Source organism: Acipenser ruthenus, chromosome 23, assembly GCF_902713425.1.
Source record: "Acipenser ruthenus chromosome 23, fAciRut3.2 maternal haplotype, whole genome shotgun sequence".
NCBI lineage: Eukaryota > Metazoa > Chordata > Actinopteri > Acipenseriformes > Acipenseridae > Acipenser > Acipenser ruthenus.
This window is the reverse complement of record NC_081211.1, coordinates 21076935-21093616: the sequence shown is the minus strand read 5'-3', so window position 1 is coordinate 21093616 and position 16682 is coordinate 21076935. Positions and strand designations below refer to the sequence as shown.

General features: G+C 37.5%; 1 protein-coding gene across 2 annotated transcripts in view; it reads left to right on the top strand.

Moving 5' to 3' along the window:
- The window catches only part of LOC131699631 (testican-1-like), a 164787-nt gene that overhangs the window by 89893 nt on the left and 58212 nt on the right, over positions 1-16682 (top strand). Inside the window, exon 4 of one of the 2 annotated variants that reach the window (XM_058996803.1) lies at positions 4327-4413. The exons of the other annotated variant lie outside the window; for it this stretch is intronic. Within the exon in view, the coding sequence (XP_058852786.1) occupies positions 4327-4413 (87 nt within the window). The remainder of the gene's footprint in view (positions 1-4326; positions 4414-16682) is intronic. 2 annotated transcript variants of the gene reach the window in all.

The window sequence follows — 16682 nt, the reverse complement described above, 5'->3', positions numbered from 1 at the left end:
AAACAAAACTTCCAGTATTTTTTAAGCTAGTCCTGTGCAAACAGTAGGGCACAGGTGTGTGTGTGTGTGTGTGTGTGTGTGTGTGTGTGTGTGTGTGTGTGTGTGTGTGTGTGTGTGTTTGTATTTCAGCTTCATAAAATCCCCCAGGGAAGCAGGAAGGATAAGCTTTCTTATGAAATACAAATAAAACCTTATCTTAAAAACACTGAATGGCACTACAGCTTACAAAGCAAAGGATGTTTAGTTTGTCAACAAACCCAGTATAATGCACTCAGTTAGTAAAAAAAAGCATATTTCATATTTGGCCAGGTTAACAATTTGTCTGCCAATTCAGAGACACAAAACAAGTATTATATATATGCTGTTACCTTTACGAGGACATAATTTAATTGCCTCCCACAGTATATTGGTTTACTGCATGGATGAAGTTAACACATTTTGTCTCAAGACACTCTGTTTTTCTGTATCAATGTGCCTGTGAATTGTGTGACAAGGGCAAAGAGATAGAGAGTTGGATTTCATAAGTGTATGTATCTGTCAATCATCTGTCTCCCTCTGTTCCTCTTTTTGTCTCATCTGAAGATAAAAACTCAGGATACTCAACCCTGAATAGCACTTTTCCATTGCCTGCTGCTATTATCTGGATGGTCTTGTTGTTAGCTGTGGATTAGAGACTGTGAGATACCAGTACTATAATTCCAGAGCGATTGTTGATTAAGAATGTCAGATAATCCAAAACAAGTACAAGAAACAGGAAGGCCTGCTGTGAGGGATGAGTTCTTCTATTACAAATTGTTACGTTCCTATAGGCCGAAGTGCAGCATTTGTTGTTATACCAAACACACATCAGTACTGTATGTAACATAAACAAATCGCAAGGTAGATTTGATTGTAGAGATGCAGTTACAACTTTCTGAAGTGAAGGATTCCCACGAGACAACATCTTGAGGGTTTTCGCTGCAAAGCCTGGTTTGGGACCATTCTGTTTATCAATGCCAGTTATGTTTTTTAAAGTTCATTAACAGTTTGCCAGCTTGAGTCTGCACCCTTCCTTACCTAACGAAGTATGCAGCAAATTCTGAGTCTCTTAATCTGGACTGGATGATAAATTGCAGTATTACGCCATTTTCAATACTGCCAAATTGCCCTTTAAATTCCAATTCCCTGCCGCTTGTGCCAAGCGAGAGAGCTAAAGTGGCAAGTGCTACAAGGGACGTGTGTTTGTCAGGAGTCATTGACTTTATGAAGATGAAAAGTCATGCAAAGTCAAGCAAGGGAAAAAAAAACTTACCAGCTACAGATCATGATTGCATAAAACATTGCCCTGTATGTGCAGAGATAATGCAGCTCTGGCATCAAAAAAGGGTTTTACAGAAGCAACGTTTAAAATGACACCTGCTATGCCAAGAGACCCAAATAGCAGACTTAAAACTGTTTAGTTAAAAGCACTGCTGATGCAAGATAAATGTCTTTGAAAACAATTGGATTGTGTTTTACTTCTGAGACATATTTTGAATCCCTCCTTGAGAATGTTCCTGTGGTTCAGCAATTACTGTAACGTAAAAGTCTGGTTGGAGTCAATTCTTTTTAGTAAATTTCAGTGAAGCTTGTCAGGGCTACTCTCAGCAGATCTCGGTTATTAATAAAAAATTGCTTGGTATGGCCTTCACTTACAGTAGAAAGTTGGGCGAGGTTACATCACAGTGGTCAATTTGTGTGGCTTTTTAATGTGAGAAGGCGATTTACCTACCCCTTTCAGACGTACTTTGTTTTGGCTGTGCATTTCCTATAGTGTGAGGAGCGTGTGTGATATGTGTGTGCTACGTCACATTCTCATGACAATGGAGAGAGAATTTGGAGTTTTTAAACTGCATGTACACCAAGCTTATGAAGTGAAATGTAGTGCAACCATTCTACCCTGTTCCCAAATGGCTACCTCTCCCTGCTGCATAAGCTCAAAAACCATCATTGTTCATTAGAGTGTAATTTATTCATGACAGTGCCATCATTCCTTCATCGAATTCTCTCTCTCAAACATGGCTGCTTTCTAAATTGTTCGGTCCCTGAGACTAAGCTGGAGCAGACCCAAACATTTTAAATCATTTATGCTAATGAGAAAGGTTTTTTTTTTTTGTTCAAAAGAAGGATGAACCCCAGAGACAAAAATAACCCTTTGGGACAAATGATTCCAAGTAATCTTTTGCATTTGAAAATGTTGGGTCTGTGTAAGGTCTGAAAATGTTATGACGTAGAGAGGAAATGTTTGGGAGCACGAGTTGTTTAATGTGGTAGAATATAAATTGACATAAATATTGGTTGAACAATACATCTCCTAGGTTATAATACCACCATTAAAGGCTGTTCTTTGAGTGTAGTTTCTGGAGTACACTTTTGTGTTGCTCTCCTCACTAGGCTAGATTTTCATCTAAGCTTGTGTTGTCCTGATTACCCTCTAAATTCAGTTCAAACCTGTAGAGCCACCAGGAAGATTCAGTTTAAGAATAGAGGTAATGATTTCAACAAAAGCGCTGCATGTATGTCGGTTTGTTTACACAATTACACAATTCTGATTTTCAACTACAACACATGCTATCATTTAATTGAGATGTTTTTCTTGAAACATTTATATTTATTTATTTTAATTATCACCTTGTTTTTTATAACCAGTAAAATAATTAGTGTTTATATTTTATAATAATTTATTGGCATCTCTTCTTAACTTGTACTGCGCTTTGACTATGCTAAATTCCCCTTATACAAGTTAACATATTAAAAGCATAAGGAACTCTAATAAAGCATAACATATGTAAGAACTGCAAAGCACATTTAAAAACATGGCAAACAACGGTAAAGTATGGTAAATGCATAGTATAACCATGGGAAATCTGCACAATTACTGAGGTAAACTTCTTTAAAAGTCCCCCAACATATCCTTTTTACCATAGAGCAACATGATTCATCCAAGCCAGTGCAATAAAGATTTGCAATATTTATAACACAATGCTTTAAGTGCAGCAAGCCACCCCATTAAAAACCATCTGCCACAAAATGTTACAAGATATGAGTATTAAACAAAGCAAAACCTTATTTTCATAGACAATGTGTTTGGGTTCCACACCATTATATCTGCAAGAGCTTCCCTAGAAATGTTATCCTGTGATAAATTCTGTAATACAGGCTCCAAGCAGCTTGTAATTCCACATTTAATGAATAGCTAAAGAAATAATTAATCTGCAGAACAGAAGCAGGAGAAAGATGAAATGCCTTGAAGTCATGGAAACAAACATCTCATTAATTTTTAATACTATACTTATTACAGAACATGATCTTTGAAAAACGGTAACAATCTTTCTAGTTGCGTTCATTTTAAAGAGAGATTTGGTTGTTAACAGGATTAATCTTGCAACCTACTCAATCAATAAAAGCTACTACAGATACAGGGGTCCATGTTGTCAGCAGCCTAATACTGATACCTTTTTAATTGCCCCCTGGATCTTGTTTTATATTATATAGGTGTGTTACCAGGAGGGTCAGTGGTTCATTCCTGACCCTCCTATTAAGACATTTCAGTTGGGGGGAGGGGGAGGGAAATGAAGTGAGACAGAGAGGGGGAAGGTGTGTGTGTGAGAGAGAGAGAGAGAGAGAGAGAGAGAGAGAGAGAGAGAGAGAGAGAGAGAGAGAGAGAGAAACCCAGACCGACACACCCACAAGGATGGAAATAAGACTTTCACCAATTCCTAGCAACCATTAAATGTATTGCACTAATTCAGTTAACAGCAAGAAATCGTTAGTCAATGATTATTATTAATCGTTAGTCAATGATTATTAAAAGTACATTACAAATATTAAAACTGTTAAAAATACCAGATGTTACAATATATACATATATTGTATATATTGTATGTAATAATAATGTGTAAAAAATAATGTAATTGTATGTAAAAATAATGTGATATCTTGTAACAATTGTAAGTCATCCTGGCTAAGGGTGTCTGCTAAGAAATAAATAATAATAATAATAATATTGTAAGAACAAATACATTTCACTTGCCTTGACAAGCACCATCTTGGTAATCTTTAGTCATTAGCTCGTAGAACCTCATCCTTTTTGTTTAAAGTAGTATCGATCCCCCTTTGAGTGTTCTTCGTTTTTATTTTAATTCAACATGTGTATATCAGTTTTGTGTTCTTGTTTTCAAATATGTATCGATATCTGAAACAGTTACAATCATTGCTGTAACAATAATGCTTACTGTGGATATTCTGAATACATGGTCAGTCCTGTGGAAGAAATAGATTATACTCATGGATCTGTTGCCTTCACAGAGCTGGACTTCAAAGCTGGGAGGGAAGGAGAAACAGGTCGCACAACCAGGGCTGGCTTAGTAAAATGGAGAACCGAGGAAGAGAGAGGTGAGCACAATGCACACAAGGACAGGGACTTAGTCTTTGTCTGTTGATGCAATATAAAAAAATCAGCTTGTGTCAGACAAGAAGGAAATTACAGGAAGACCCCTAGCATTGGCAGGCATGTCTGTCCCAGACCGCAATTTAGCTTGCTTAGACTGCTTGACAAATTGTCTTTTGGGCCTCTTCATAGACAGCAGTGCTGTCTGTCATATCAGTATAGACATACTCTCCACAATAACACTACCTGGAATAGGGTAGTGCTTACCGAGGCAGCTTACTCTCTCTGGGAGGATAGGCATCCTGTTCAAATGCACAATTAAAAGTACAGAAAATCTCAGAAGCACAATCCCATTGTGTTTGAAAGAAAACAATTGTCTGACCACATTGTGGTGTTTCTGATCAACCTTTCCTCGCACACCCATACAGTAAACAGTTGCTAGGAGACCACCGCTGAATGGGCACTCACTAAGCTTATTGATTTTACATTTTTTTAAGTTAACAGTACCACATGAATGCAGTTCCAGAACATTAAAAACCTTGTGTAAAAAAAATAAATCATAATAATTAAAAAGTAAACATTTTCCAGCTTGGAATTTGTTCTGGGTGCTGGAAACTACAGTGGTTATGGGGTGCCTCGGTTGGTCAATGTTTTCCATAGAGCCATGTACTTTCTCCTTTCTTCTTTACTGTAACCTGGCAACATGGTAAGGTACTGGATTTATTTATGGAATAAAAGAGCAGCATTTCAAAGTTAAATGATAATTCTACACAGAAAGCACTATAAACAATAGCTACAGGCCAAAAGTGACCAATTCCTAATTTCTACAAGATCAACCAAAGCATACTGTAGCTGCTGGCTGTTTTTGTTTTTTTATGACATTTGGGTTTAGAGATTGTTGAACAGGAAGTCTGATCGAACTTGTCTTTTGATATCTGGGCTTGGGATTATTATCTTTATTGTGTCTGGGCTTGGATTGGTGTCTAAAATTGAAAATAGTAATATTAACTAATATTGAAAAAGGAAAGGATAACTGCTAGGTTTTATTGTGGCATAGTTGATTAGTTAAATGGAGTACAGCAGAGAGCTTAAGTAGAGCAACATTCTGAATGAGTTGTATTACATAAATGCTTTATTGCATAAGATTTTTGCTTTTCTCGACTACCATAGGTCACTGGTCAATGATATATCAGCTCAAAATAATATAACTAATTGCCTGCCATTTCCAAAACAATGAAGTGCTATTCAGAAATGTGCATTTTAAAGAGCAGCTTGTTATGCATCTGGAATCTCCTGTAACTAAAGTGTTTTATGTGTTGTTTGGAATCACTTTGTATATCATTTTGTGTTTCAATCATCACATCATGATGACCTTTGACAACTTCATGCGGCCTCAAAATGGATCTTGAACATGTCTACCGCTATAACCATTGACCTGTCCTCCTGCAATACTCTGCCCCTATTACACCAATAAGAAATACCCCTCAGAACTAAACCTGTAGGTGTGTACCAGCTGAACTTAGAGAAAAGGCCATAGGCACCAGAGACAGAACATGATATACAAAGTAAAGAATATCCATTCCAAGTGGCTCTTTCAGCAGAATATACCCTCAGATCCTGTATTGAAATACTGTAATGCAGAAACAGCTATCAGGGTAAGCAAATATCCAACAGTTCAGTCTATACTGTACACATGCAGCCTGGCATTGATTATGCATACTGGAAATGAATGCATAGCTGAGTGCCTGTACACACATGCTTAATACACACATCTCTGAATACCTCTTAATTGTTTGGAGCAGTGTATATACAACATGCCAGCTAACTCACTTGTATGAAGCATATGACTGAGTTGCTTTGAGATGTTACAGAGGAAGCAGGTATGACACCAGAGCCGAGAGATCTGAATTTAAATGAGACGTATGCAATCTGTTGAGTTTTAAAAAATGAAATATTGCCTTTCTTTGAAAATACCTCACAGAGTTCCTTTAGAAAGCCAATGAACACTAGGTTTGGTCTGTGGTACACAGTAGTAGTCCTGAATATGCCCTGTATGGACTTGAAAGAAGCTTCTGACTGAGCATAATATTTAAAGTAGCAGTGCTTCCTCACTTCTTCCACAGACCGGTGCCATTGCATTGAAGCCTGCTGACTTTCACTGTGCTTTGCAACCCCTCATTACTAATAGATAGTGCTACTCTCTGAGATGATTCAATAATAGATTATGGAACGGGTACCAGTAGTTCCCCTTAATACATGCATATAATGCAACATAGTCTTTGCTCTACAATGACAGTGAAGAGATATTTAATAGTATTACAGAACATTTCTTTTTTTTTTTTAAATCTGCACAAAATCAGAAAAAGAAAACATAACCCTTGATCCAGGGCACACACTTCTAAGCCTCATGCCTGTATCTTGTTGTGAATAGTAACCACATAATCTTCTGAGTTCATTCACCACTCCTGCAGAGTGAGCATTGCCCTCTGGAGAGAAGAGTCTTTTAACTGAGCCACAGATACAAATGTAAGCTTACTTTCTCTTATTTCCCCTCTCACTTAAGTCTGTGATCATTCTGCCGCTGAATGTTTCTTTGTAGGCTGTAAATCCGAGTATGAAATGGAATACGTTCACCTTTAGACTGTTGGGTTTTTGCTGGGAGTCTGTTCATTGGAAGCCTCAGTCGCATTGTAAAAGCCAGTTTAAGGTCTCAGATTGGTTTCTAAATACTCACTCATTTTAAAACAGCTGTCTGCCTCTTGTTAACAGGGGTAATACTAACTGTGCTCTCATATAACTGGCTCACAAGCTAGCCACCGCTTGACGAATCATTGCGAGAGACCATGCATTTAGGGTTTGTTGTACATACATGCATCTTGTTGTTACAATGATGGTCTACTGTTCTCATAGTTACGAGAAACTGGGGTGGAACAGTGGTGAGCATGAAAACATCAATGGGTAATCTTCTTGTTCTGTCTCCATACTGTGTCTGTTTTTTAAGGCTTTACTATACTATAAAGACTGTGCCAGCATAATCCAGTAGGCCTGTGGTTTAGCGTAAAGGGTCTGATATGTAGCTCCTCCTGATTGAGGACGTTTGCATTCATGGCACTGAGATATTTTTGCATCTAGCTGTGCATTTAAGCAATCCTTATATTTACACCAATTTTCCTCTGTTTCACACAGTGGTCAGGCATTATCTTAAATCAACTGGGTGCAACCTCTTTCTGAGTCAAACTGGGAATGGGGCAGCACTATAATCAATTGCTTCAAGAATCTAATACATTGCATGTGTTGGGCCTAGGCTTCTATTAACAGCAATATCTGTCTGTCTTGCTTTCTCTCTTCCTCTCCTCTGCCCACTTGTCTCTCCCTCTCTCTCCCATGCAGAACTCATCTCCATTCATTTCCAGCATGTATTTTTTTTCAAACTAAGGCTTGTGATTTACACTTTTACTAACTAATGCTCATGATTCATACTAATGCTGGCTAGCTGTTCAGAAGAATTTATTTCTACCTTCATTGGCTCTGATTAGATACAGTTTTATTAAGTAAAAGCTGCATGTCAAGGGCTCTGGGATATAGTGGAGACACCAGTATGCATCAGAATCTGTCTCTACAGTATATCCATATATCAAACTTACATTTTTACTTATATCTAGAGAAACTTGAATAGGTCATTCTACATCTTACAGCATTTAGGGTATCAGGAAGTAAGGAGATGCTTGCCCATCTGTGTATGTTGCATATACTGTATGTATGCCACTGACATTTTCACTTGTACTGGAAGAACCACTTGTTCAGTTGTGATTATGACATTCTTAACTACAACTTGTTGTATTTACAGTGTTGGCTGGGGATGAACTATATGTTAATAAGATATTGTACTTTACAGATAGTATTGTATGGAACATTTTAGTTCTCAAACAACAACCTCAAAAATGGATTTCTAAACTTTCATTGTTAAGTCATTGCAAAAATAAATAAAATAAAATAAACAGTAAATAAAAATTGTAAAACATGCTACAGAAAAGGAGTGGGTAATAATGATGGATTTAGATAGACACTTGACCCAACACTGTTAGCATCCTGGTCTGTTCCGCACAGCTTTGGGCTGTTTTAGGAAATGCCAGACTAAAGACATGGGCTGAAAATAGATGTTGAAGAATGTAGTTGTCCTATAATGTCAGATAGATTTGGTCTTAGAATTCTAGCGGCAGTAAAACATCTCTCGTTTTTTGTTTTTTTTTGCAAATCCAGCCTAGCCTTAGTAACCTGCAACCAGCTTACATAAAAGGACCTACGTGAGAAATAAATGTAACCAATTCCAGTGACAATCTCTGAGCTCTTTGGAGGCATATGTATTGAAGTTTGGATAACACCTGGTATTAATAGCATTCATTTTTGTGTTTTCATTATGTCTACTACAAACTGGACTCGGACTGCTAAATTAACTCTCTTGGTGACTGCTAATACAATATGATGATAAAATGTGGTTATTGCACTGAAAAGCCACTAACCCATTATCACAAAATAAACTTTGAAACTTTCCATTTTTATGTTATCTACTGGACTCTTTCCTTCACTTCTTTGAAAATGACAAAATAATGAGATTAGGTCCATTTGTCCTCCCTTTAAAATGGCAGCACATTATTTTTCTTCCCTTAACATTCAATTTGTGTGACTAAAGAAGTGACCTTTCCACTAAAGGAAAAGAAAACAATGCATTAGTTAAAGGTCTACATGAATCATCTAATTTGCAGGTCTATGTCTGAGAAATGATATGAAAAAGATCAAATGCGTTTTTCTGTTCACAGTTGGAACTTTGATTCAAGATACATACCGTTCCCACAAGGCCGTTCTATAAATAATTGGAAAATACAATGCAGTGTATTAAAAAAAAAAAGAAAAAGAAATCAAATCACTAGAATGTGCCTCGAAAAAAGTCTTATTTAATAACCCAACACGCTGGGCATTAGAATTCTGCCTGTGTGACATACAAGTAATGGTAAATGTGTACTATTAGCATGGGAAACGTCAGGTAAGATGCAAAATGACCATATAAATGTATAATGGCATATGAAAGGGTAATAGCTCAATCTGTTAAATGGAAGAGGGTGATACAGTACTTAATACAAATGATCCATACATTACTCCTAACCCTCACTTTCTCACAATGATCAGTACAAACATTGAATATGATCCACTTGTACTGTACGTCCATTATAACTTACTGCTAAAAGAAGCATTCTTTTTCCTTTTCAGCACAACATGGCTTATGATTTAGAATTAGTCTGAAGTGCCTTTTCAAAGATGTATTAGATTTTACATCTAGTACGCTTATAGATATATTATCAGTGAGACATTAGTTTTAGGACTGTATATAAACCAGCTCTCGATTAACCTTCAATAGAAAGTCCAGGTTGAATAAGCCACTCAGTTATCCACACACTGTTATTTCAAACACCATAAACTAGACTCTTGTGTCAGGGAAACACAAAACCTTTTGTGACAGAAAGCTTTTTCTGCACTCATTCCAGAAATAAAGACCTTGCCAGTGAAGGAACATCTGAAAAGGTAAAATAAAATGAAGCAAAATACATTTAACAACACACAAGCCTCACACTCTAGTCAAAAAGTCATGACAGTTTACTGATCCAAAAATACAACATTTCTATATAATGGTCCCTATAAAGATTATTTATGAGTTGAAGTGCAATTAGTTATCATTCTGCTAAGCCTGTTCTGCTGAGTGTAAGAAGTCTGTGATTTAGACACCTACACTTGCTAAGTGTTTAGTATCTGAACTAACAATGGCATTTCACAATCTTACAAGTTAACCACTGTTTCTTCTTTGCCAGCCAGCTGGTGATTATAATATTGATTAGACTATTGAGTGAGTGAATACAATCCAAGTTACATGTCATTTACTTCAGACGAATTACAATTTCAAGAGTGTCTCATCGCCTATGTGGCTTAACACCAATGAAAGGAGTCAAGACAGATTTAATTGAGTGTACATGTATTGTATTATAATTATAATAAAACACAATCATCATTTTTTCTGCAACTTGATGCTACTTAACGTCAAGAATGATTGCCAATCCACGCAAATATACTGTGTAAAGAAAATACCAGATGACTTTCAATTAGGTTTTGCTTTATCAGATAAGCCTAACTGTTTACTCTACTCTAGAGTCAATGCAGTTCTATTGACTACTGCATGCTTATGTCAAATTCTTCATCTAGTTCTAGGGAATATTTTCAGCAACACCTTTGCATTTCCTCTTTGCAGCCTTCCTTTCCTGTGACTTGCTTGTTCCTAGGAACCACAGGAACCACACATTCACATAATTCAAAGGAGTCCCAGCAATTGGAAGACAGATATTTCTTTTTTTAACCATCCACCATGGTTGTGACTGTTCTTTTCATTACTCTACTTTTTAATGGCTATTTACTATCTCGTCTGGTCTTGTCATTGCAAACTCTCTGATTGTATCTGGGACTCATTCACAGAAACTGCTGTATTTAAACCTAGTCATAAGAACGACTAATTATAAAAGTGCCCTGTCAGTCTTTGATGTTGTTTTGAGACAATAAGACTGTGTTGTGTTGTGCTACCTCACATGATAGAAGCCGCTTTTAAATTGAGAGATATTACTATGTTGTTGTTGAATTTCCTAAAATCAAATCTGCAAGTGTAAAATGGCGGAGGCTGGGCGCAAAACCGGCAACCCTGCGCACCGCAAGCAAGTGCCTCAACTACAATGCAAAAGAGCCAGACTCTTAACCATGTAGCGATCTGCAGGGGAGCTCAGGGTGCTCTGTCTCCTTACATTTCTTACTGCCTGTCAGAGATAAAAGAAGGGCAAAAGGAAGTGACGTTGGACTGAAAGGGGACTGGACAGAGTCTGGAATGAAATCACTCAACACAAGTATCACACAGTTCTGTATGAAGTTAAGTGATATGGGTATGAGCGGAACATCTGAATAGATTTTTTTATTTTTTTTTGTCTGCCTCCCTGCACTAAACATAGATGGGCTATTTTCAAGATGTACAGAAATTACTGTCTGAAATAACAGATATTAATGCAGGTGTTCATGACTGGGTAGAGGAGCCCCAGAGACAGCAATTCACTTAAATTGTCACCTGCATGTCTTTGAAGGTGATGTCAAGGCAGAACAGCTGAAACTCAGCAACCTTATGCCACAGATAATGAATCCCTTCTCACCCTTGCGAACCCCTGTTCAATAGAATTAACTAATTTTGCTTCATAAAGTCGAATGAAACCTGCTGAATAATGTTATGTTAACATATTGAATTACATACCGCGTTGTAGTTTTCCATATACTTAACGAAAAACTGACAAAAATTGAAAGATGTGACATTTTGAAATCTAACGTGAAATACTGTACTGTACTATTATGGCTTCCAGTAGACTTTCGTGATACCATTTTAGTAGTTTAGTTAATTACATGATGTTAAATCATGTCTCAATCCTAAAATTAGAGGTGATGCAAAACTTTTGGCCATAGCTGTAGCAGGGATTTCATTACAAAGAGAAACATTTAATAATGTTAAAAGAGTGAGCCCCAAGATTTAAAACCCACCCATTCCCTTCCAGTGCTGAATATCAATTCCATGGGGGTCGATTAAATTGATTCTAACACAAGCATATCTAAATATTTCCTCTTTTAGATCTCTTAAATGAGCTCTAAGCTTATGTTAATTAAACTGGATACATGTTGGTATCTCGCTAGTGGATTTCTGTCAATATAAAATGTAAATCGCCCGGGAAGGTTCATTTGAATGATTTCAACAAGGGCTGTATTATATCTGCCACAGTTTAGCTCTATTGAATAAATTGAGTGAAGCAAGGACCAAGGGAGTAAGGAGGTGAGGCTGTACAGCTCAGTAAGTGATATGGACCATGAAGCACCCGTGTAACCACAGGGAGGGCTACATGTTCTTTATAGTCAGATAACTTAGAATAATTAACACAAAACTACCATGCTGGGATTTATCATTATTTGTCAGTAATGTATTCCAGCCAAACATTTCAGTTCTCCCTTTTTGGTTAAGACTTAGATCTACTGTATTGCCTATAGTAACCTCATTAAATCTTTTTGCATGGTATGCATGCAAATGTCACGGAGCAATCCCTGTGCAACCAGCCTATGGAGATATAGTCAAATTAATTTTAGCCTGTGATAGAGTCCTGGCAAACTTGCCTCAGGTAGCCGAGGAGAACACAGACGAGACTGAGATAGAGATTGACGTTGATACGCCGACACAGGCGCACGGGATTTAATCAATAAACATAAACAAAAAGTAAACAATAATGTCATGTGACGCTACCAGCGATGGTAGCGCACAGAGGACGATACACGACTGTACAAACACTCAAAAATAAAACACAATACAACAAACTATAAATCAAAGGTGCCGTGAAAACGGCAGGCCTTGCAGCAGCCCCGATCACAACGATCGCTATGTTTTTATACTAACGCTCTGCCGAGACACGCCCATCTGCCTGCTGGAACAGCTCATTGCTTTCAGCTGCTGCTCCACACAGACAGGTAATCGTCCACGGCGGAGCGCAACATCAATTAAACAGTTAAATCAATTTACAACAAATAATGCAAAAATATACAATAAAACTACATATTTCCCCATGTGTAGGGCTTCCGCCCTGCCACATAGCCATATCTCAGAAAAGCATACATGAATAATATTAATTGATATGCTATTTACATTTTATTTTGTTGCAAGTGTGCAGCTTGATGTTCTTACTAAATTTGAAAAAAAACCTGTGTGGTTTTATTCAGGGTAATACAGGGCACTACATTCATTAAGGGGGAATTCATTTTAAATAGCAGCAGTGTTGCCCACGTGACACAAATAAGGTGACATTGCCAAGTCCTATATTTGAGAGGTCTGTGTTTCTTGTGCTCACCATTATTGAGATAAAGGAATTTAATCATTTTGAGTGCAAAAAATAAAATATTACTAGCACATACTACTGTATATTTTTTAATGGTTTTAAGCCTCACAGCCTTTCTCTGTATCATAGTTGGCTACAACTCACAGCACTAGCTATTGTGTTCCATGTTGAGTTGCTGCCATAATGTTGCTCAGCAAGTTATTTAGGATCTTTACATCACATTTAAGTGATAGAGCGATAGTATACTCAATTGGTCTTGTACTGTATGAAAGCTGTTGTGGTCTTTCTAATCTAAGATCCTCCGTTTTAATAAAACAAATCAGCCATTCGCCTCAGCAACAGGCTGCTGCAGCTATGCTGTCATGGACCCTTTGTGTGTGCTGTGTTGTGTTAGCACAGGATAACAGGATTTGGAATCCCAATGAAAGTGAGTGACAGCCAGACTCATATAATAAGCTTGTCAAGCATGTCGTTTTAGTATAATATAGACCAGATTTAGTAGCACAAGCTTTCTGCCATGTTCATTGCAATTAATCCAATATGTTCAGTTGTTACGTAGTATATTCCCTATATACCAGTACAATTATCTATCTATCTATCTATCTATCTATCTATCTATCTATCTATCTATCTATCTATCTATGTTCTTCTTTTTTTTAAAACAATGGCAGTTTATATGGAGAGAAAATACACACTGTAGAACTGAAGAGAAGTAGCCAGGCACTGCTCTCAGCCTTTCAAACTGCCAACTCATCATCCCAGCAAGGACATTAAACTGTAATCTTGAATGAGATTACGACAAGACAAACTGCCATTCAGAGATATGTCATTCTGCAATAAAAAACCATTAGTTGTAGTTCACAGTGACACCCACAGTGCTTGACGGGTTTGCATTTCATTTTAAACTTTTCTACAGTCCAGAATTGAAATGAAATCATTATTAACTGTGGAAGGACACCATCCTTCCCTTATAAAAGTTTACCATCGTAAGAACATAGCAAAGTGAAAGGAAGCAAAGTAAGAGCATGGTAAAGCATTGGTAAGCAATGTTAAGCTCAGAGAGGTATGGTAAAGCATATTAAATGGGAAAGTACGCTAAACTATGTTAACTGCATTGTATAAACATGGGAAAAGCATACGAAAACTGCAAACTTGCTGTGGAGATTTACAGTTTGATTTCCATGTGAAGATGCTAGATTGCTTATAGATTTTATAGCCAGCCATTTTCAAAGAAGAGTCATTAGCCCCCTGTATATTTCGACATGCCAAGCAGTACCACAGTTCACTAATTGGAAGAAAAAACAGGTATGAGTAATCTCCATATGCATATGCTGTGTCCTGTTAGTTGGTATTGTGCATACCGTTCTGACTGTTTGCAATGCAGTCAATGCTGTTGTGTTTGCTGGGCTTGCTGTTGCCGGGAGGCGTGATGCTGTAAGTGAGTGGTGGTGTGTGTACAACCGAGACACCATCTTAAGTATTATACAGTGCACAACACAATAAACAAGCTCTGTGGTTAATCTACAACAACACTGTTTCGTGTCAGTTTTGTACGATACAACAGCATCATTGAGGTTGTATCTTTGTAAGTGCATATTTATTTGATGTTTTATTTTTTCCTCAAATTGAGAGTGGTAAATTTGGGCTACGTCTTAAATTCGAGGGTGTCTTAAATTTGAAGGAATACAGTAACTAAAAACACAAAGATTTGTACCCACATAGAGTAGTTAGTTATCTTACAGTTACTCAGTTTTCTGTAATGCAGTGTTGTCTTCCAGATTCAGAAACTGTTAGGGTCACCTTGTTAAAGTATTACTGCTTGGAGTGCAGAGGGAGCCATACAAGTGTGGTTAGAATTTCTTATATTTTTTTATAGAATGGTCTAAAGTTGGCTTATGTGAAGAAGTATTTACGAAAGCTATATATTGTAACGTTTGCAGGGAAAATGAAGGCAGCTCACACAGGATTTGCAGGATCTCGAATTCATGGTTTATTAAGCCGGGATTCTACACCAGGCAGTGATACACTTACAGCTGAGCAGCATAGTGCTACCCAGTCTGTGACAAATAATAAAATAAAAAGAAGTCCAAAGCACACGTTTCGGCCATGTGCTACAGCCACTAAGTGCAGTCTCTGGTTCCTTGTTTCTGTAATCCCGTTTCTGCTCCCCTTAGCTGTTTCTATTGCACTCTTTCTCTCACTCCATCTTGTCTCTCTGTCTCAGCAGTAGCTCAGCTACTTATCCCCAGGGTATGCCCCCTGTGCATGCCGTCCTGTGCACCAGCCACCAATCCCAGGCAGACATGGCTTTCCGCTCTTGATCCCCTGATGGTTGCAACATCTCGTCCCTTGGTTTGTACCAACAATGTTGCAACTGGCTGCCACTCACATGACAAGCTGAGCCCCTGATTGGTGGTGATCCTCCCATCTCTGACGTTCATGAACACCTGCTGCAATTGAACTGTTGACCCTGGGTCACAGAACCTTCCCGAACACGGTTACAGCAGACCCAGGGGCATTACAATATATTAGTTGTTAGTCTTTCAATATTGACACATCAAAAAACTATGGAATACTCAAAGCAGTAAATTAGTGAAGGGAACTTATACAGTATAGTATGGTACATGTACACTTTATTGTTAAAATGGCCTAATTATGAATTATTGTAACTAAATTATTCAGGTGTGGAATAATGAGGAAACAGCACTGTATACTTGCCTTGTCCGAATAAACCATGGATTCTTCCAACAAACCCATGATGGACCCACCAACAAACCCATGATGGACCCACCAACAAACCCATGATGGACCCACCAACAAACCCATGATGGACCCACCAACAAACCCATGATGGACCCATCATCCCCCACCTGCAAAAGATTTAAACCACAAAAGCAAAAATATAAAAGCCAATTTAACTGAAATTTAAATGGCAAATGATCAAAAGTATAGATAGGTTTTGTAATACGCTTGAACAGTTTCCATCTAACTTTTTCAACTAAAAATCTTAATGCAAACATGAAAAGTAATAAGAGGTTGTTTAACTTTATGTTTTAAGAAGTTTATTTGATGAATCAGGCAAACACTTAGATGTTCTGTGCTTGTTCATCTCTATATCAATTGACATATTACAATTGGATAATTCAATATCCTGCCCTATTATTGAACCATTGAAGCAGGGTTACAGCAGTAAAAGCCTATCCAGGCCTGTTGCTTTGGATTTTCAGCAGTCTGTGTCAGACCAATGTCTAGTGTAGTGTAGACCTAGTGCTAATAACCAATGAGGTATTTGTCTCAAATAAATTCAAGCTAAAGCCAATATTCTAAAT